General features: G+C 35.8%; 1 protein-coding gene across 1 annotated transcript in view; it reads right to left on the bottom strand.

Annotated features, from left to right (window-relative positions):
• The window catches only part of LOC110091779 (carnosine N-methyltransferase), a 63,997-nt gene extending 55,881 nt beyond the window's left edge, over nt 1–8,116 (bottom strand). The window contains exons 1-3 of the mRNA XM_020819412.2: nt 7,936–8,116; nt 1,799–1,871; nt 1,514–1,557 (exon numbers count right to left, since the gene is read on the bottom strand). Coding sequence (XP_020675071.1) covers nt 1,514–1,557; nt 1,799–1,871; nt 7,936–8,033 — 215 coding nt within the window. The 5' untranslated portion in view covers nt 8,034–8,116. The remainder of the gene's footprint in view (nt 1–1,513; nt 1,558–1,798; nt 1,872–7,935) is intronic.
• Nucleotides 8,117–17,302: the final 9,186 nt, after the last annotated feature.

Genomic DNA, 17,302 nt, shown 5'->3' with positions numbered 1-17,302 from the left:
TTTTGAATTTGCATGCGTTAAGAACTCGTGTGAAGTTATGAGGCCATGAGAAAATGCTTAGTCGGTACTTCTTTAACAAAAAATTATTCTAAAAATTTAATGATTATTAAAATTTTAAATTAATTTGTTAAGTTTAAAGCTTAATTTAATATTTTATACTAATTATATTTAATTATTTTAAATGGTTCAACAATTGAACCGAACAATTCAACAATTTGTCGTTTGAACCAACGGATCTAAATAGTTCATTCATATTTGAAGAATAGGCAGGTTTTAAGATGGGATTAGATCAACCATATGTCAGGCTACGTTGAACAGATCGAACCGACCAATCCAATCCAATTTTCAAAATCATGGTTGTACCCGCAATCTGCCTATCAGTAGCTAGTGTGGACATCCTTTGTATTGCCAAGAAACAAGTCCTCCGATAAAAACGCCGGACAAGCGAACCTGGGGAATAAACTGACTGCGCAAATATGTCATTATTATTAAGCAAATTTTAAAATGGGATCCCTCACTTTGGCTTCTTGAGTTCTGAAAGCTAACAATAATTTCATAATTTCCAGGAGGAAACATTTCAATATGTCCTTCTAAATCAACCCTGGTAAAAAAGTGAGATTGCTGATCATTGAATTGAATATAAGCAGGCCATTAGTGACTTAGATATTAATATACACTACTTTCTGCTGCAAACCTAGCTGCCAATGTAACACTAAAAGCACTGAATCAACATATAGCTCAGTGAACTCCACTGTCCCTAGCACACAAACTCTAAATTAACGCTTTGACAAGCCCAGCGGCCAGCACCCATGGCACAAGTTATGATTCTAGGGTTAGAATGTAATGAAGATTAATGACAGCATGAGAGGAGAAATTTAGATTGAAATGAAATCTCTATTAAAAAAATGACAACAATAAAACCTTTTTAAATAGGATTTTGATCATTTCTTTGAACTGAATGGATTGCTTGTACAGAAAATCATAATTTAATTTTAAAAACTGACTTATTTCTCAGTTATGGAATTTCAGGGACCCTAGTAATCGGCAAGGAAAATAAGAGAGGACAAAATGCAGCCTTGCCTAAGGAGATGGAATTAACAAGCTACAGTCGAAGGACCAAACCCAAAAATTTAATGACTCAATAGATTTACTGGTAGCATAGCCACTATGAAAATACGGAAATTTGAATTCAGAGGCATTACAATTCAATCCTAAAAATCAAACGAATTCTAATCACAAGACTCAAGCAAGTACGGTAAATTTACATTTTCTACAGAATGTGCAGAGAACATTCACAAAAAGAAAACTAAAGGTTTCAAAAACTTCAAATTCAGTTGATAAGAAAACAAAATAAAATCATTATAGCTTCATCTTAGCTATTTTGGTTGGATTTATGAATCATTTCAACATTCATTACAAATGCAATACCATTAATCTTACACCATAAAATTCTTGATTAAATTTACTCAATTCTGGATTAGTGTAACAAAGTTTTAGCATAAAATTTAGTTACCGTCTAAGCCTTTGAAATTTTTGCAGAAGATGAGAAAGAAGTCCCTACACAAAAAATAAAACAAGCAATGTCAGAGATCAGGAATAGTAAAGCATGCATGATTGTATGGAGATCATCTAACAAGAATGCATGTTGCCGTTGGCTAACAGAGGCCAAATAAAAAATTAACAGCATGGAACAATCTAGTTTGACTCCAAAAATTTCAAAGGGGAATTGTTGACAAAGCAGAATTGAATAAATGTGTAAACTTATACCGAAAACCATTCTAAAATATCCAGCACTCACCTTGTGCTCACGTGAGAGCTTTCTAAATGACCTTTCATATCTCCTCACATCCTCCTCTGCAGCATCAGAGTAACTGAAACACAATGTTTACATTTTCTAGTTAAAAAGAGATGCAGCAAAGAGTAACAAGCAAGAACCAAAGATAAGCACCGTGTAAAGCACCGTGTAAGTAAAAAAAAGCAAGAGAAGCGTGACCCAGTGGTTAGGGAGGATTCCTCCTGTGCCTTGGCCCGCATTCGAACGCACACCCCTCCCGCATAAAAAAAAATCCTGTTAAAACAACTTAAAAGAGGCGAACTGATTGCATTCACCTTTATAGATGCTCCTCTCATGCAAGTTAGGTGTTATGTTATATCCTAATAAAGAATTTAAATCATAACTTCAGTTTTGGACTATAACACACAAGACAAAGAAACTAGACAAACAGGGCACCATGAAAAGCCATAAGCATGATATTTTCTTTCATAAAGCAATAATATAAAATGTATAATAAAAACATCAATTGCTATTTTTTTATCATTAAAAAATTATAAACATCTAATCTAAAAAATATAAAATATATATAAGAAAATCTGAAATATAAAGATTCAATGCAGATTAAAAATATAAGAATATCTACTTTCAGAACGGGAGAAGAACAAAATAGCTCAGGAAAAAACCATTGATCTAAAATTATGCTTAGAAAGAAAAAGGTTAAAGCCGTATCTAAGATTATAAGGCGAGCTATGATGCACAAACACGGATACAACACGACACGGGACATATCAATTATTGAAAATTTCAGGCACAGACACAGGTTAGACATGATATTATAATTTTTTATGTAAAATTAGTGAATAAAAATTAAATAAATATACTATTAAAAATAATTTAAAAATAAAAAGCATTTAACTAGAATTTATGCTTAAAATGATTAATATTAGGATGTCGAGAGTCGGGCGTCGTGTCATGTATCAGACATCGAGAGAGGAGAAAACAATGATATCGAGAGTTGAGCATCGATTTTATGCAACAACTATTGGGCTTCGATGTCAAGAAGGCATTTGTCGTTGATCTTGAGAGGGCGTTGGTCGTCGATGTTAAGACGACGTTGGACAAATATAATTTTCAAGTTATGGGTGTAGAAATTGCTATCGTCGAGCATCAATGTCAAGACAGTGTCAGACTTTGATGCTTAGATAATTTTGAATGTCAATGTTGTAATGACGTCAAGCTTCGATGTTGAGATAACATTGAGCATTTTTGTGAAACTAAAATTGTGACCCACTAAAGAGAAATAAAAATGAGAATATTCGATGAATGAGGTATTGAGTGCATGCAATTGATTTAGTGTTATGGATCAAAAATATAAAATTTAGTTTTTATATTTTAAATAAATAAAAATTTTAAATACGAAAAAATATATTTAAGACACATGTCTAATTTATATTTAATATTTAAGACATGCGTGTCTGACATGCATGTTCGACATGCATGTCCAATTTGCAAATGAGCTGTTGTACGACAAACGTGTCGGAGATGTGTCGGACACATGACATGTCGGATACGTGTCGAACATTACACATCTCTTTGAGTAGAAGTGTCGGTGCATCATAGAAGGCAAGTGATATGTCGTAGAAGCAAAAATACCAAGTAAAACATAAGAAAAACATAGGAACACCAATATAAAGTTGATTTTTTGGATTATCTCTTCAATAATAAAGCAAGATACAATTAATCTGCTATTCAAGAGGTAGATTCGCTCTCCCAAAAATCCTAGATATCGCTAAGAACTCACAACAATGCTAGAAAAATAAAACTTAGCAATAGCATAATCCTAACCTTAGTAAAAATTCCCTCTTAAATAGCCCTAATCACAATAACACAAATAGAGCCTTCCTAAACAATTAAACATAATTTAGGAAATATTCCTAAACAATTAAACTTTATTTAGGAAACATTCCTAAATAATTAAACATTATCTAGGAAATATTCTTAAATAATTTAACATAATTTAGAATACATTCATAAATAATTTAAACATGATTTAAGAAATCTTTCTAAACAATTAAATATAATTTAGGAAACCTTCCTAAATAATTAAACATGATTTAGTAGAGGTAATAGATTTGACTTATGTTAAGAAAGGTAGAGGCATACCTAAAAAGACTTGGTTAGAAAATATTAGGAATGACCTTTCTTTATTAGATTTAAACGAGCATTTGACTTTTAATAGGACGCAATGGAGAAAAAGGATACATATAGCCGACCCCACGTAGTGGGATAAAGGCTTGATGTTGTTGTTGTTGTTGTTGTAGGAAAACTTCATAAATATTTCTCTTTCGTACATAGTGAATATTAACTTTCCTGGGCCCCACAGGGGGAGTCGAAATCCCCTTTGACCCTCCCCCTGGTTTTGCCCAAACCTAGGCTAGTTTGGCTACTGGACCGGCCGGCTAGGTGCAGGTTGGTCCAATCCACCAGATGCTCCTCTTGTTCCTTCCTTTGTCATATCAATACTCCCCCCACCCCCCTCGACGCCCACCAAAAAAAATGCACCTTATCCTCAAGGTATAAAGATAGAAATGACTAACAAACACTATGTCTTCAAGGGGGAGCCATCTAATCATCCCAGAATCTCAGCCCTCTAGGTTATGCAGCTCCACCAAATAGCTCAGCCCTACTCCCTGCATGGTTTTGAGTGAAACCATGGTTCTGTACTGTCTAGCATCTCCTTGCAGCACCACCCTCCTCACATGACCCATAACAAAAGAAGATAAGGATGTTACATCCGTTGTCATATGCCTGAGAACAATCATGGAAAGGGCTGCACCAGAGCCTAACACCACATGTACTAGAGTTTTTGGATTAGAAATAATTGAGTCATTATGAGAATAGTTTGGCAATAAATGGTGGCCAGCACATGAGCATCTTTGCTAAAGATCTCGCAGCATGCAAACGAACAGTTTAATAGTTGTGCAAAGAGAGTTCCATGAGATCATCCATCAGAGGAACCATGTATTCTGATGGAGCCAAAAGGGTATCAGCTCGAATTTATGATATGAGGACTTTGATGATCTCCATGTATTATGCGTGAATGCTTTGTCAATAAGCGTCCACCTGGGTCTTCTCTTTCCAAGCGTATGAGAAGAAGCAATGAATTACATGGAGGTTCAATTATTGAAGCAGATTCCATTTTCCAAGCCTGAATATGATTTAACCAATCTTCATACTCCAAGCTTCCATAATTAGCTAAAGCATGAATTATGTGAATAATAAGTATCAAGACAATGCTATCATCTGATCTCTCTTTCAGCAAGTATCTGCAAGCCACATGTACTTGTTGAGCAGCTCTTTCCCTCAGTTCTGAACTACCAACAGGAGAGCCAACTGCCCAACAATTAAAAAGAAGTTGTAATTCTTTGTAATCCTGGTCTGTAATACTCGCGCTTCTGAGCGATGGACGCATCTCAGGCAAGCAGAGCATAACACCCTGCAATGATTAGTGTATACGCAACAATGTCACTTTCAACAGTTCCTTCTCATTCCCTGCATCTACATGAGTTTTTTGTCTGCCCTATTTCAAGAAGATCATCTAAAGCTGCTTAAAAATGGTAAACCAACAGCTCATTTGCAAATGAAAGCTGTTTTTTTTTTTTTCAGGGATATGCCATTTTGGGAGCGAGCTGTCATTTTCATTGTTTGAGCAACCCCATTCTTCTAAAATTGAAGCTCCAAGCTTCTCTGGCAATGAATTGTACTGCTCAATTGGATAATAGTGAACCAAGCTTCAAAGGAGAGAATGAAGAACATGATCACCAGCTTCATTAACCTTCCGTGAAGGAGCCCGGAATGCAGAGGCAATTGCTTCTTTCAGCTCATCTTTGTGATGAAGTAGTTGAGGGCCTGCATAACTGATGGCAATAGCTAGCACTTTTAAGTATGACTCCAACTGCTATTTCAAGAGCTGGGGAAAGTGTAGCCTTGGTGGATGAAGGTGTCCCTTGTAAAGAAGAGGTTACAGACTGCAGCAGTGGTTTGATAATGTTGGCAGCCGAGTCTTCTGGGTTAGAATGTTCACCAGCACAACAAAGAAGCCCAACTTCTGCAGTAGCACCAGGAAGAATATTTGCATTCACGAATCTGGAAATTTTCTTCAATGCCTATTTGAATAACAATTTGGAAAGTTTTCCTGGCATAACTTCTAACATGTAAAAGTAATGAGTGTCCTCAACAAGAAAAGTTCCTAGCCATTCTGATAATGCAAGGCTTTGAAGGAATAGGGGGGCATCTTCATTATCACCCAATACAATTAAATTGGAAAATATAGAACCAATTAATTGCATAGTTGCTAAGGTCTTTGGAGGATCATTTGCATCCATCCCATGCAATGCATTAGATAGGGGTATTGCAACAACATTCATGAAAGAATCACCAGCATGTATTTCCTCCTTTTGGGGAGATGCCAACAAAGAAGCAAGAAAGAGATCACGGCCAACATACGCCAATGAGGTAACATCAGTTTTCAACTGCTGAGTAGGAGTCATTGTCTCCAGGACCAACTGAAAGCGAGATGCAATGAAAGGATGACCAAGGTAGGCTCCACATATGCTAAAACAAAAGTTGCAACAACAACCGTTTCTGAAAGAATTTCGGTTGGGCTGAATTGACCCTGATCAATTAATTTCAGGGTCACTTTAACAAAAGGTTTTTCTAATGTTACCAAAGACAAGTCAACCTGTTGGTCATCCTTAGCATAAAATTGTTCCTGCCGAAGGCGCTTTTGATAGCTAATTACTAAGTATCTCAACCAGCGCTCCAAGGAATAAATCCAACGGCCTCCATTTGAAGGATGGTAATATTGCTCCATGAGGCACCCCAATCTCTCAAAGTGCTCATGCGTCATACTAACATGTTTTAAGTGAGAAACTACAGATTTTGCTATAGCTTTAGCAAGCGTTCCAGTTTTGGTGTAAAATAGAAAATCTTCTGTTTTTAGGAACCTCAAGAGGTACAGGATACGCTCCATTTCCAGTCAACAAGGGAACTTGAATTTCATCCTTTGAATCTTTGCGTATCACCAATCAATGTGCCATAAATACAATCTACTTCACAGCTACATGATCCTTGTGGATCACCAATCAATGTGCCATAAATACAATCTAGGGTATATCAGTTAATGGACATGTTGGCATCCATATCAAGGTTAAGTGATCAGATTCCAGCCAAACTTTTCATGACAATGACCTTTTCTATCAAATATCCCACCAAGGTCAATTTCATCCACTTTACTCTTTTCCAGTTTTCAATTTAGATTTCTCTCACAATTGAATAGAAGCCTTCGTAGGTTAATTCATAAAGGCCAGAAGAAATGCCTAGAATCAGCAAGCTCAATAGACAGGTTGGCTAGTGTAATTCATCGCTAACTTAGCCTTTTAGACACTTCCCAATGAACAATCCCTCAAATAAGTCGCATATATTTGTTTGGTTTTGTGTGCACAAGAACAACTAAAGATGCACAATCTGGATGCCATACCATACCAGCACAACATAGTTGTTCTAATCTACATATTTTCTCAAAACTCTCCCTAAAAATCCAAAAGATGATAATCAAGGTTTTCCTCAAATATATTTTCAGAGAGTAATCTAATGCAGCAACCCCTCCTAAAGGAATTATAAATCTATTTCTGGTAGAGTTAAATCAACATGATAACATGCTGGATCAGATTTTTAATTACTTACACAGCCAAACCATTATCTAACATCCAATGTAAACTTTGCAAAACTAACTTTAACTTATACATCCGATAAACGTCCCACTAAATCAACCATAATATCGTGAGAAAATATATTAGTTATGTATGACAAAAATCAAGGAAACCTCACTCCTGCAATTCATATTGAGGAAAATAAGTAATATAGAATAACTCAAACGAAAACCAAGGAGAAATATGAGCATAAAATAACCCATAGAACGCATTATTCAATTCAAGAAGAACAAGAACCGAAAAAATTTTATAAAAAAAATACTACATCAATAATAAAAAGAAAGGAAGCGGGTGAAGGAGCAATGCGTAACAACATGAATTCCAATAACAAATACATGGCATTAGGCTAGGGGAGAGAAAATGGAGAAATATTGGCTTGTTAGGGTTTACTTGATGTATGCGCTGATGATTCGGCGGAGTGATTTGATCTCGAGGGCTTCCTCGAGCTTGCTGTAGCGCCGCGGCAGCCCCTCTGCTTCGCGACTCATCGATCGCTGCTGATAAGCTCCGGATGCTCTTCTCGCGCTGCTCTCTGCGGCCAAAGACGGTACGTGAAAGCTAAAATGGGGTGCTAAATACTAAATACTGAGTAATCCCATACAAAAATACTTGCTGGTAAGATAAGTTTAGGGGGATAATTGGTACAGTGTATAATTAAATGCAATTATTACGTCATAATACATTAAGCTTTTTTCTTTTAAGATTGTGAATGAGTCAATGTAAAATTTCTCAAATATAAATGAAATTCTTGCCTTTAAAGAAATTTTATTTTTTTATAATATATTAATTTTAAAATGTATTGATTAACTATTTTAATATAAATAAATATTCTTTTTTCATCTAATGCTTGTCTTGTGTAATTTAATATGATTTTATTTGAAAAATTAAAAAAAAAATTATGGGAAAATTTATGGTGAGGTTTTGTAATTGAAATTTATTGATTTTTTTTAGAAAATATATGATTAAATTGTTATGTGTAACTTGAACTTAGGTTTGTCTATCTATAATATTTTATATATTTTGTAAAACTAAGAAGACTAAAATGCTTACATATAAAATAAAATTTTAAAGTTGGATAAATATTATATCAATAAATAAATTGTTTGCAATGTCACATTTAATAGATATAATAAAAGTTTTTTGTTAAACTATAAACTAAATCTAATTTGTATATGCAAACTAATAATAACTATTTCTTTTTTTAATAATAACTATATAATTCTTAGTGATTCATTTTAAATAAAAATATCATATAATTTCATAATTATACATTCAAATTTATCATCCAAATTCATAAGCCATGCAAAATACTACTGAAATTTATCAATTTCAACCATTCTTGAAGTTGCCTATTAAATAATTTTCTAAAGTGCACATAAATACAGTAGTAATTAATAGCCATGTTAATGACCACTTTAATTAAAAAATTTGTTAAAGCCATCTTATTAAACATGTGATCGTGTACCTCTCGGCTAAGAGATAAGAGTTCAAGTTCTTAAAGAGAAAAGAGAATAGTTGAGACTGAGTGTTTTACAGTTAGGCAAGAGCAAGACGACCATGCATATGGTTATCACATAAAAACTAGGCAAGAGCAAAACAATCATGTGTATGGTTGTCACATAAACAAAATGACAATTTTTTGTGTGATTATATCAAACAATTGCTTATATACGCTATTGGGAGTTGAGTGTCAATGACATTAACTTGTGTACCAAATAAGATAAGAGAACGAGTATACGCGTTATAGGTTCATGGAGAGTAAATTTTTTTCAGATATAGTGAAAAGTCACCAAAATGTTTCGTATGACCTAGATTCATCGTAGGAATTGCTAAGAATTTTGATTATATATCTTGAGTATAGAGATAGAATTTCGTTGGGTCTTGCTAATATGGGGAATAAAATAGGCAAAGAGATGTTGCACATTAAAGAAGTCAAGTAAAAAATAAATCCTTCATAAATTAAAACTAGGCTATGTTACAATGGAATAGATGAAATGGGGTGAGCTCTCAGCAGTAGCGAGAATAGGTTGGAAGTAGCAAGTGCAATTATAACAGAATCAAGTACTATTTTTTTCTTTAGTACACTTATCTTTTAAGAGTCATAAATCATTTTTAATTCAGATGGGTCAACATTGTAATATTTTATGTCTGTATGAGCTTTATCTCCAATTTTCATCACTTTTTTAGAGTTCTAATGTATAGGTGTATGTAAGTCGAGTAATTTGCGAATTCGACTCATTAATGAATTCATGAGTCAAGCTTATCAACCCACAAGCTTAAGCCTGAGCTGGGATTAAATCTCATATATTCAACATTGTAATATTTTATGTCTGTAGGAGCTTTATCTCCAATTTTCATCAGTTTTTTAGAGTTCTAATGTATAGGTGTATGTAAGTCGAGTAATTTGCGAATTCGACACATTAATGAATTCATGAGTCAAGCTTATCAACCCACAAGCTTAAGCCTGAGCTGGGATTAAATCTCATATATTCTACATTCTCAAGTTTGAGCTTGACAAGGCTCACAAGTTAGCTTGATCAAATCCCATATCTCTCCCATTTTACATTAAAGTGTTGCCAACATTGGAATACTTGATGAAGGGAATAAGAAGAAGGCACAATTTTATTACTTAAAAAAAATTATATTTTATAGCAGTTGGGCTTCACGAGTTGATCATCGGATATTTTCGATTGACTACACCATCTTTAAAAAACAATCATTACTCATTAAATATTGATAGAAGTGAGCACTAAAGTGTGAAAAATGAATACTTAACTTGTTAGCTTTCATTTTTCACACTTAACTATTATATTCACACGTAATGATTAAAGAATGAACTCACATGGCTTAGAATCATATTTCTATTATATTGATGGGAGAGGTTAAGGGCATTGCAAAACACTAATTGGTACTTTTGTCGGATCAAACCAATTGGATTAACACTAACTTATCGATCATATGTCTTACATTAACAAATCGATTTACTTTCATTTGTTCAATATCAACATAATGGCCCTTCCATTAGTATACATTCTAATTGCATCAACAATCATAGCCATTAGTATGAATAAATGTATGGATGCAAAGTGACATCTCTTAGTACAGCCCAAAATCAACTCCATGTTCTTATGGGCCTTGCTAACAACCTTTAAAATAATCCACAAGGTATCAATAACACATGACAACCTATTGTCAGAATTTATGATCATCAAGATTACAATGTATGGCACTTAGTGCATTATGAGATTAATGTGTGTCCACCACATTCTGATTCTCTCATACTTTGTCATGACACAGTTATTTAAGGATCATTTATGCATAGCCTTAACCTAAAAATTGATCCTCGTTATACCTACAAAAGGTGGTGTACAAAAAAATGTATAATTGAGACAACGAACCTTACTAACATCCTTATCTATTCCTTTTCTCCTTAATAAAGATAAGTAGAAAACTCTACATCATTTTTTATTATTATAGTTAAGGCTTTGTCATATGTCATTCAATAGTTGTCAGATGAGAAATCAAAATTCACAACGTCCTCCTTAGAAGTTACAACAAAACAAATAAAATGATCAAATGTGGATTAATATAAGTTGGGCTGGATACAAACATATAATACTCAAAATACATGGGTTTCATATTTATAATTCCACTTGTCAATAGGAAAGCAAGATGCTAATTTTACCTTTTTTACTCCCTTTTGGTTCTCCCAACTTTCCATGTATCCTTTATTAGCTACACTCTTCTTTACTTTGACCCTCATTTTCTTTCTTTGATTGCTTGCCACTTTTTTTTTGCTTTGCAGAATTTGTCATAAAGGAATCAATCACATGCAACTTTTATTTACATTGAATTGTGGAAATATATATCTTATACTCTTCTTCAATTAAAAAAAAAAAGCGTCTAAACATCTTGATCAGGTGATTATGAGTTCCAAAATAAAATTTTAACTTTATGTGCCTCATAATAGTAACAATTAGTCAAATATGCTTGTTATTTATATTTTAGAAGAAATGCCCCAAAATTCATTTCACATAAATTACCCATTTTTAAGTGTTGGCTCTTTATTTGAAGGCCGAAGTAAATAAAATTGGTTCAAACTAGTTTGCATTTAAACTTTATTCAAACATGGTTCAAATATAGCTTAATATAATTCAAATATTTTTAAATATGATTTGAACTTGGTTTAACGCTACAAGAATCCAATGCAACTTTAGAGGATTTATCCATAAAAAATCAAACTAATCCCATCGGTATTGATAATTTTTGCTTGGATTTCTTGTGGATATCAACGCAACGCTAATAATTGAGTAGGAAAACACATTCTAACAATTAAATTTCCTCCAAAAATATTACCGAAGGATTTTTGGCGAATTCTTTAAATATCTTTGGTTGAATAGAATCGTCGAAAATACCAGGATTTCTAACAACATGCGACAAAAAATTCATTCAGCCTTACCGACAGAAGTGCCATCGAAAATTTCCACCCCCATTATCGACAAAAATTTTTTGCAAATAGTTCCGCTAGTAAGGCTGACATAATGTCATTGTGTTCGCCCCATTGAAAATCAATCATTATGATTTTTGTGGTATATTTGCTAATATTGTTACTACAATTATTAATGTTGACTTTTACTAATGTTGTGATTGATGATGTAATGTATTGAGATGTGATGAATTATAGAAGGATAAAGTAATAAAAATATTCAATATAAACATTGATGCATATATTTCTTTATATGATTTATAGCATATTATTAACTTTTATTTTTCATTGCATTAAATTGTAAGATTTTAGTTACTTGTAGGGATATATACTCATTACATGATTTTATATATATATTTTTTAAAAAAAAAAGATTAAGGATCATATGATATGAGGCTCCGGACAACATGAATAATTTTTCTACCAGCTGTTTTAGACAAAATGCAATAATGTTATTTTCCACTTGTCCATTAGTAAAGAGTTAAATGATTAAAATGAAAGACAAATGTAATTCTTCAAATATAGATCATAGAGTGAGACACAAGCATACATATAAAATTGAAGTATCTCCAAACCAAACATCAATGATAACCAAACATGAGCCTAGAAATAGGTTGAACCCTCAAACCCCTTAAGTGTTTGGGCTTGCAAGTATTTTTTTCGTAAGATGAGATTTTTTTTATATTGGCATTTCCAAGACTAGAGAAAAATTTGTTAAGAAATTTGTAACAGGTTTTAATGATAACTACCCCTCTAATTCAATAAACAATAGAGTTCCAAATAGTGAATCTTAAGAACAACAATCTCCAAACAAGTGAAAGGGTTATAATTTTCCACCCATTCAACAAGATAGTATTAGAGAGATCTGATTTAATATGATTAAAACTGTAATCTGTCACTCACTTAATGATGTGTAATTATCGTATTGGCTAGGATTGCTTTATCCGTACAAGCCTGGATCTATTTAAAGCATGGCTGTACCGCTTGTAGACATATTGGTTAATACATTGTCTTTACCTTTCTTGTTATTGCTTTATGTCTTCAAACCATTGGTTTCTACATGGTATCAGATAGGTTTTAGATCCCTATTCATGTCTCATTTTGTGACTTTCGCCATGGCAAACTCACAGAGCAATTTGCCCAACGCTGAAGCAGAGCCGATCATCTCCTCCAACCTAAAGTTCTTGGTTTCAAATCTGAAGAACACGGTTGCAGTTCAACTTTCGTCCGACAACTATACGATCTGGAAATCTCAGATCCTAAAGATCATTCGGGCTAATGGGTTCCTCTCGTTTCTTGATCCCAATACTGTTCCTCCCGATCGGTTTCAACTCGACTCTGACGGTATGATGATTTCGAATCCGAACTTCTCCCAATGGCTTCTTACCGATCAGAACCTCTCCGCATCCATTTGTTCCACCATATCTGCCTCAATTCTTCCCTATGTCATCAATCTTGACACCACGGCAGCAATTTGGACAACTCTTGAACTCCGTTTTCAATCAACTAATCGTTCAAAGGTCATTCAATTAAAGAATGATCTTCATCATATATCTCTAAAAAATCAAACGATGACACAATATCTTTCCGAGATCAAATCTCTGGTGGATCAGATAGCTTCGGCGGGATCCGTGGTTGACACTGAGGACACAATCCTATACATACTTAATGGCCTTCCTCCGCTGTATCAATCTTTCAAGACGGCAATTCGAACGATGCTTCATCCTATCAGTCTTGAGCAGCTGTATCCGCTATTGTTAAGCGAAGAAGTCAATCATGCTGCTGAAGCCGCTCGCTCTACTACTCATCAAGATTCGTCTGCAGTATTGTTCACGTACCATGGTCGTGGTCGTCCCAATCAATCAAGAAACTACAACAACACCAATATCTAACCAAGATCCACTTCCGCAAACTCTACTGTGTGCCAAATTTGTCTCAAGACGGGCCACTCGACCCAGACTTGTTGGCATCGCATGAATGCGCAGTACACACCATCTCCGAAGCAGACCAATGCCGCCCTCACTGATCACACTGAATCGTCCGACTCCTCCTGGTTCTTGGACTCGGGAGCGTCTACGCATCTCACAAACTCCCTTGACAACCTCTCTATTTCCACACCGTATCATGGTTCGGATGGAGTTACCATCGTGGACGGCAGCTCGATCAACATCGCTAACACCGGGGCGGGAATACTTCCTACCCCGTCTCGTAAGCTAAAACTTGCTCAAATTCTTCATTCCCCGCTACTTCGTTACAATTTACTTTCGATTTCACAATTAACCAAAGACAACAATGTTGTCATTATTTTTGATCCTAATGGATTTACCTTGAAGGACATGAAGACTCACAACATTCTCTACCAAGGACCATGTGAAGGCGGGCTGTACAAAATTCCTATAGCAGATACTCCAAAGAATCAAGCGCTGGCTGCATTCAAGAACTCGGGACACTCATGGCACCAACGTCTTGGCCATCCGAATAAACGTTCATTTGATGTTATCTCCTCTTGCAATCCTTTTCTTAAACTAGGAAAACATTATGAACATTGTATTTTTTGTAATTCGGCAAAATGTCACAAACTCTCTTTTGAAAACTCTGCTCATCGCAGTACTAAGCCTCTATCTCTGATTCACTCAGATGTATGGGGACCTGCTCCCATCACATCGAACGAGGGATACATGTTTTATGTCATTTTCGTTGACGATTTTCGTGTTTTACGTGGTTGTTTCCTCTACGATGCAAGCCTGATGTTCTTGAAACGTTCATTGCTTTTAAAACACAAATTGAAAAAATTATGTAATCCAAAATAATTACTCTTCGCACGGACGGAGGTTCCGAGTACATAAATCACGATTTCGCCAATTTTCTTCGCACGAATGGTATTTTGCATCAGGTATCATGCCCGTATACGCCAGAGCAAAACGGGTTAGCTGAAAGAAAACATAGGCACATAATTGAGACAACTCGGTCCCTACTTCATACTGCCATGATTCCTTATGCATATTGGTCTGATGCTGTGCTAACATCTGTCTATCTTATTAACATGTTACCGTCGTCAACACTGCAAAACCGCACACCGTATGAATTGATCCACAAAATAAAACCGTCCTACGATCACCTTAAATTTTTTGGTTGTGAGTGTTTCCCTCTCATACCAGCTCAGTCTCGGCACAAGCTTCAGCCCAAAGCACTTCCTCACGTGTTCATTGGATACTCGAAAACATACAAAGGCTATCGATGCCTCAATTTAACTAATGGCAAGGTCACCATGTATAGACATGTTTTGTTCAATGAACAGAAATTTCTGTTTTCGGACACGCAGTCTCTTCCCAAACAAGTTCCGACCAACACATCTCTGATGCTTCTGATTCCTACGTCCATGCCCAAGTGCATGCAATTGGCTCCTTCCAATGCTTCTACCCATATACAAAATCTTGGACCTCAGCCTCGGCCAGCAACTCCACCCGAAACCCTGCACACTCAAGATACTCAAACTGAACCAAACGTACCCTTTCCTACTCAGTCAAATGTTAACCATCATCCTATGACAACTAGAAGCAAGGCAGGGATCTTCAAACCTAATATTAGGCTTAATCTTATACACGATCACAACAATGCTCAATAACATAATGACCCGACATCATGTACCGAGGCCATCAAGAAACCGGAGTGGCGCCAAGCAATGTCCCAAGAATTCCTTGCACTTCAACAACAAGGAACCTTGAGTCTTATTCCAACTCCTCCGAAGGCGTCAGTCCTCGGCTGTCGCTGGACGTATAAAACCAAACGACATTCGGATGGTTCCATTGCCAAATACAAGGCTAGACTTGTCGCTCAAGGTAATCATCAGATGTATGGTTTAGACTATACAGAAACTTTCAGCCCGGTGGCGAAATTGCCGACAATTCGAATACTACTTGACACGACTCTCCAATACAATTTGCCGGTTCTCCAACTTGACGTGGCGAACGCTTTCCTACATGGGAAACTATCCGAAGTCGTCTATATGTCTCAACCAAAGGGCTTCATCGACTCAGAGCATCCGGATTATGTATGTCGCCTCCACAAATCTATCTATGGCTTAAAACAAGCTTCGCTACAATGGTATAATACATTCACTAATTTTCTTCTTTCCATTGGGTTCAACCATAGCCAATCTGATCCTTCGTTACTCATATATAACAAAAACAATACTCGTGTTTATCTTCTTGTATATGTTGACGATATCCTCATATCCATAAACGATCAAAATGTAGTTACTGACATTTTGCACAAACTGAGTAAGGAATTTGCCATGAAACAACTTGGGAATGCACATGAATTCTGACGATATCCTCATATCCATAAACGATCAAAATGTAGTTACTGACATTTTGCACAAACTGAGTAAGGAATTTGCCATGAAACAACTTGGGAATGCACATGAATTCCTGGGTATTCGCATTGACCGACTCCCTGACAAATTTTTTTCTTTCTCAATCCAGCTATGCATCTCAGTTACTACAGCAAGCATCTCTTACCCAGTGCAAGTCGCTGGCCAACCCTTCCTGCACGAAGCTCCCGGACACCTTTCCCACCGGAACACCATTTCACGACACCAATGCGTACAGAAGGCTGACCGGCTCGTTACAATACTTAACTATAACACGTCCGGATATTGCCTTCAGTGTAAACCAATTGTCACAGCACATGCATGATCCCGAACCAAAAGACTTTTTCATGCTCAAACGATTGCTTCGTTACATACAAGGTACGCGTGATTTTGGCCTTCATATCATCAAATATAATATGATCCTCACTGCCTTCTCAGATGCTGATTGGGTCGGCGATCCACTGTCGAGTAAATCAACGACTGGCCACTGTTCGTTCCTCGGGTCAAATATTATTTATTGGACAGTCAAGAAACAAACTACTGCTGCACGATCCTCAACCGAATCCGAGTATCGTGCTCTTGCATCTCTCACAACAGATGTCATATGGCTTCGTCGACTTCTACAAGACTTCGGCTTTCCTCAAGCAACGCCCACCAAAATATTTTGTGACAACACCTCTGCAATCGCACTTGCCAACAATTGTCTTTCACGCCCGCACTAAACACATAGAGATTGATCGTCTCATTAGAGATCATATCCACAAGCACAACAAATGCATTCTTCCGATTAGTACGGTGGACCAAGTGGCAGACATTCTCACTAAGTCTCTCTCGACACAGCGGTTTCAGCTAATGCACAACAAACTGACGGTCGTCCAAGACCCATCAGTTTGTCGGGG

This window comes from Dendrobium catenatum, unplaced genomic scaffold, assembly GCF_001605985.2.
Source record: "Dendrobium catenatum unplaced genomic scaffold, ASM160598v2 fragScaff_scaffold_635, whole genome shotgun sequence".
NCBI classification, from domain to species: Eukaryota; Viridiplantae; Streptophyta; class Magnoliopsida; order Asparagales; family Orchidaceae; genus Dendrobium; species Dendrobium catenatum.
The sequence above is the reverse complement of the archived record's forward strand: the minus strand, read 5'-3'. Positions and strand labels throughout refer to the sequence as shown.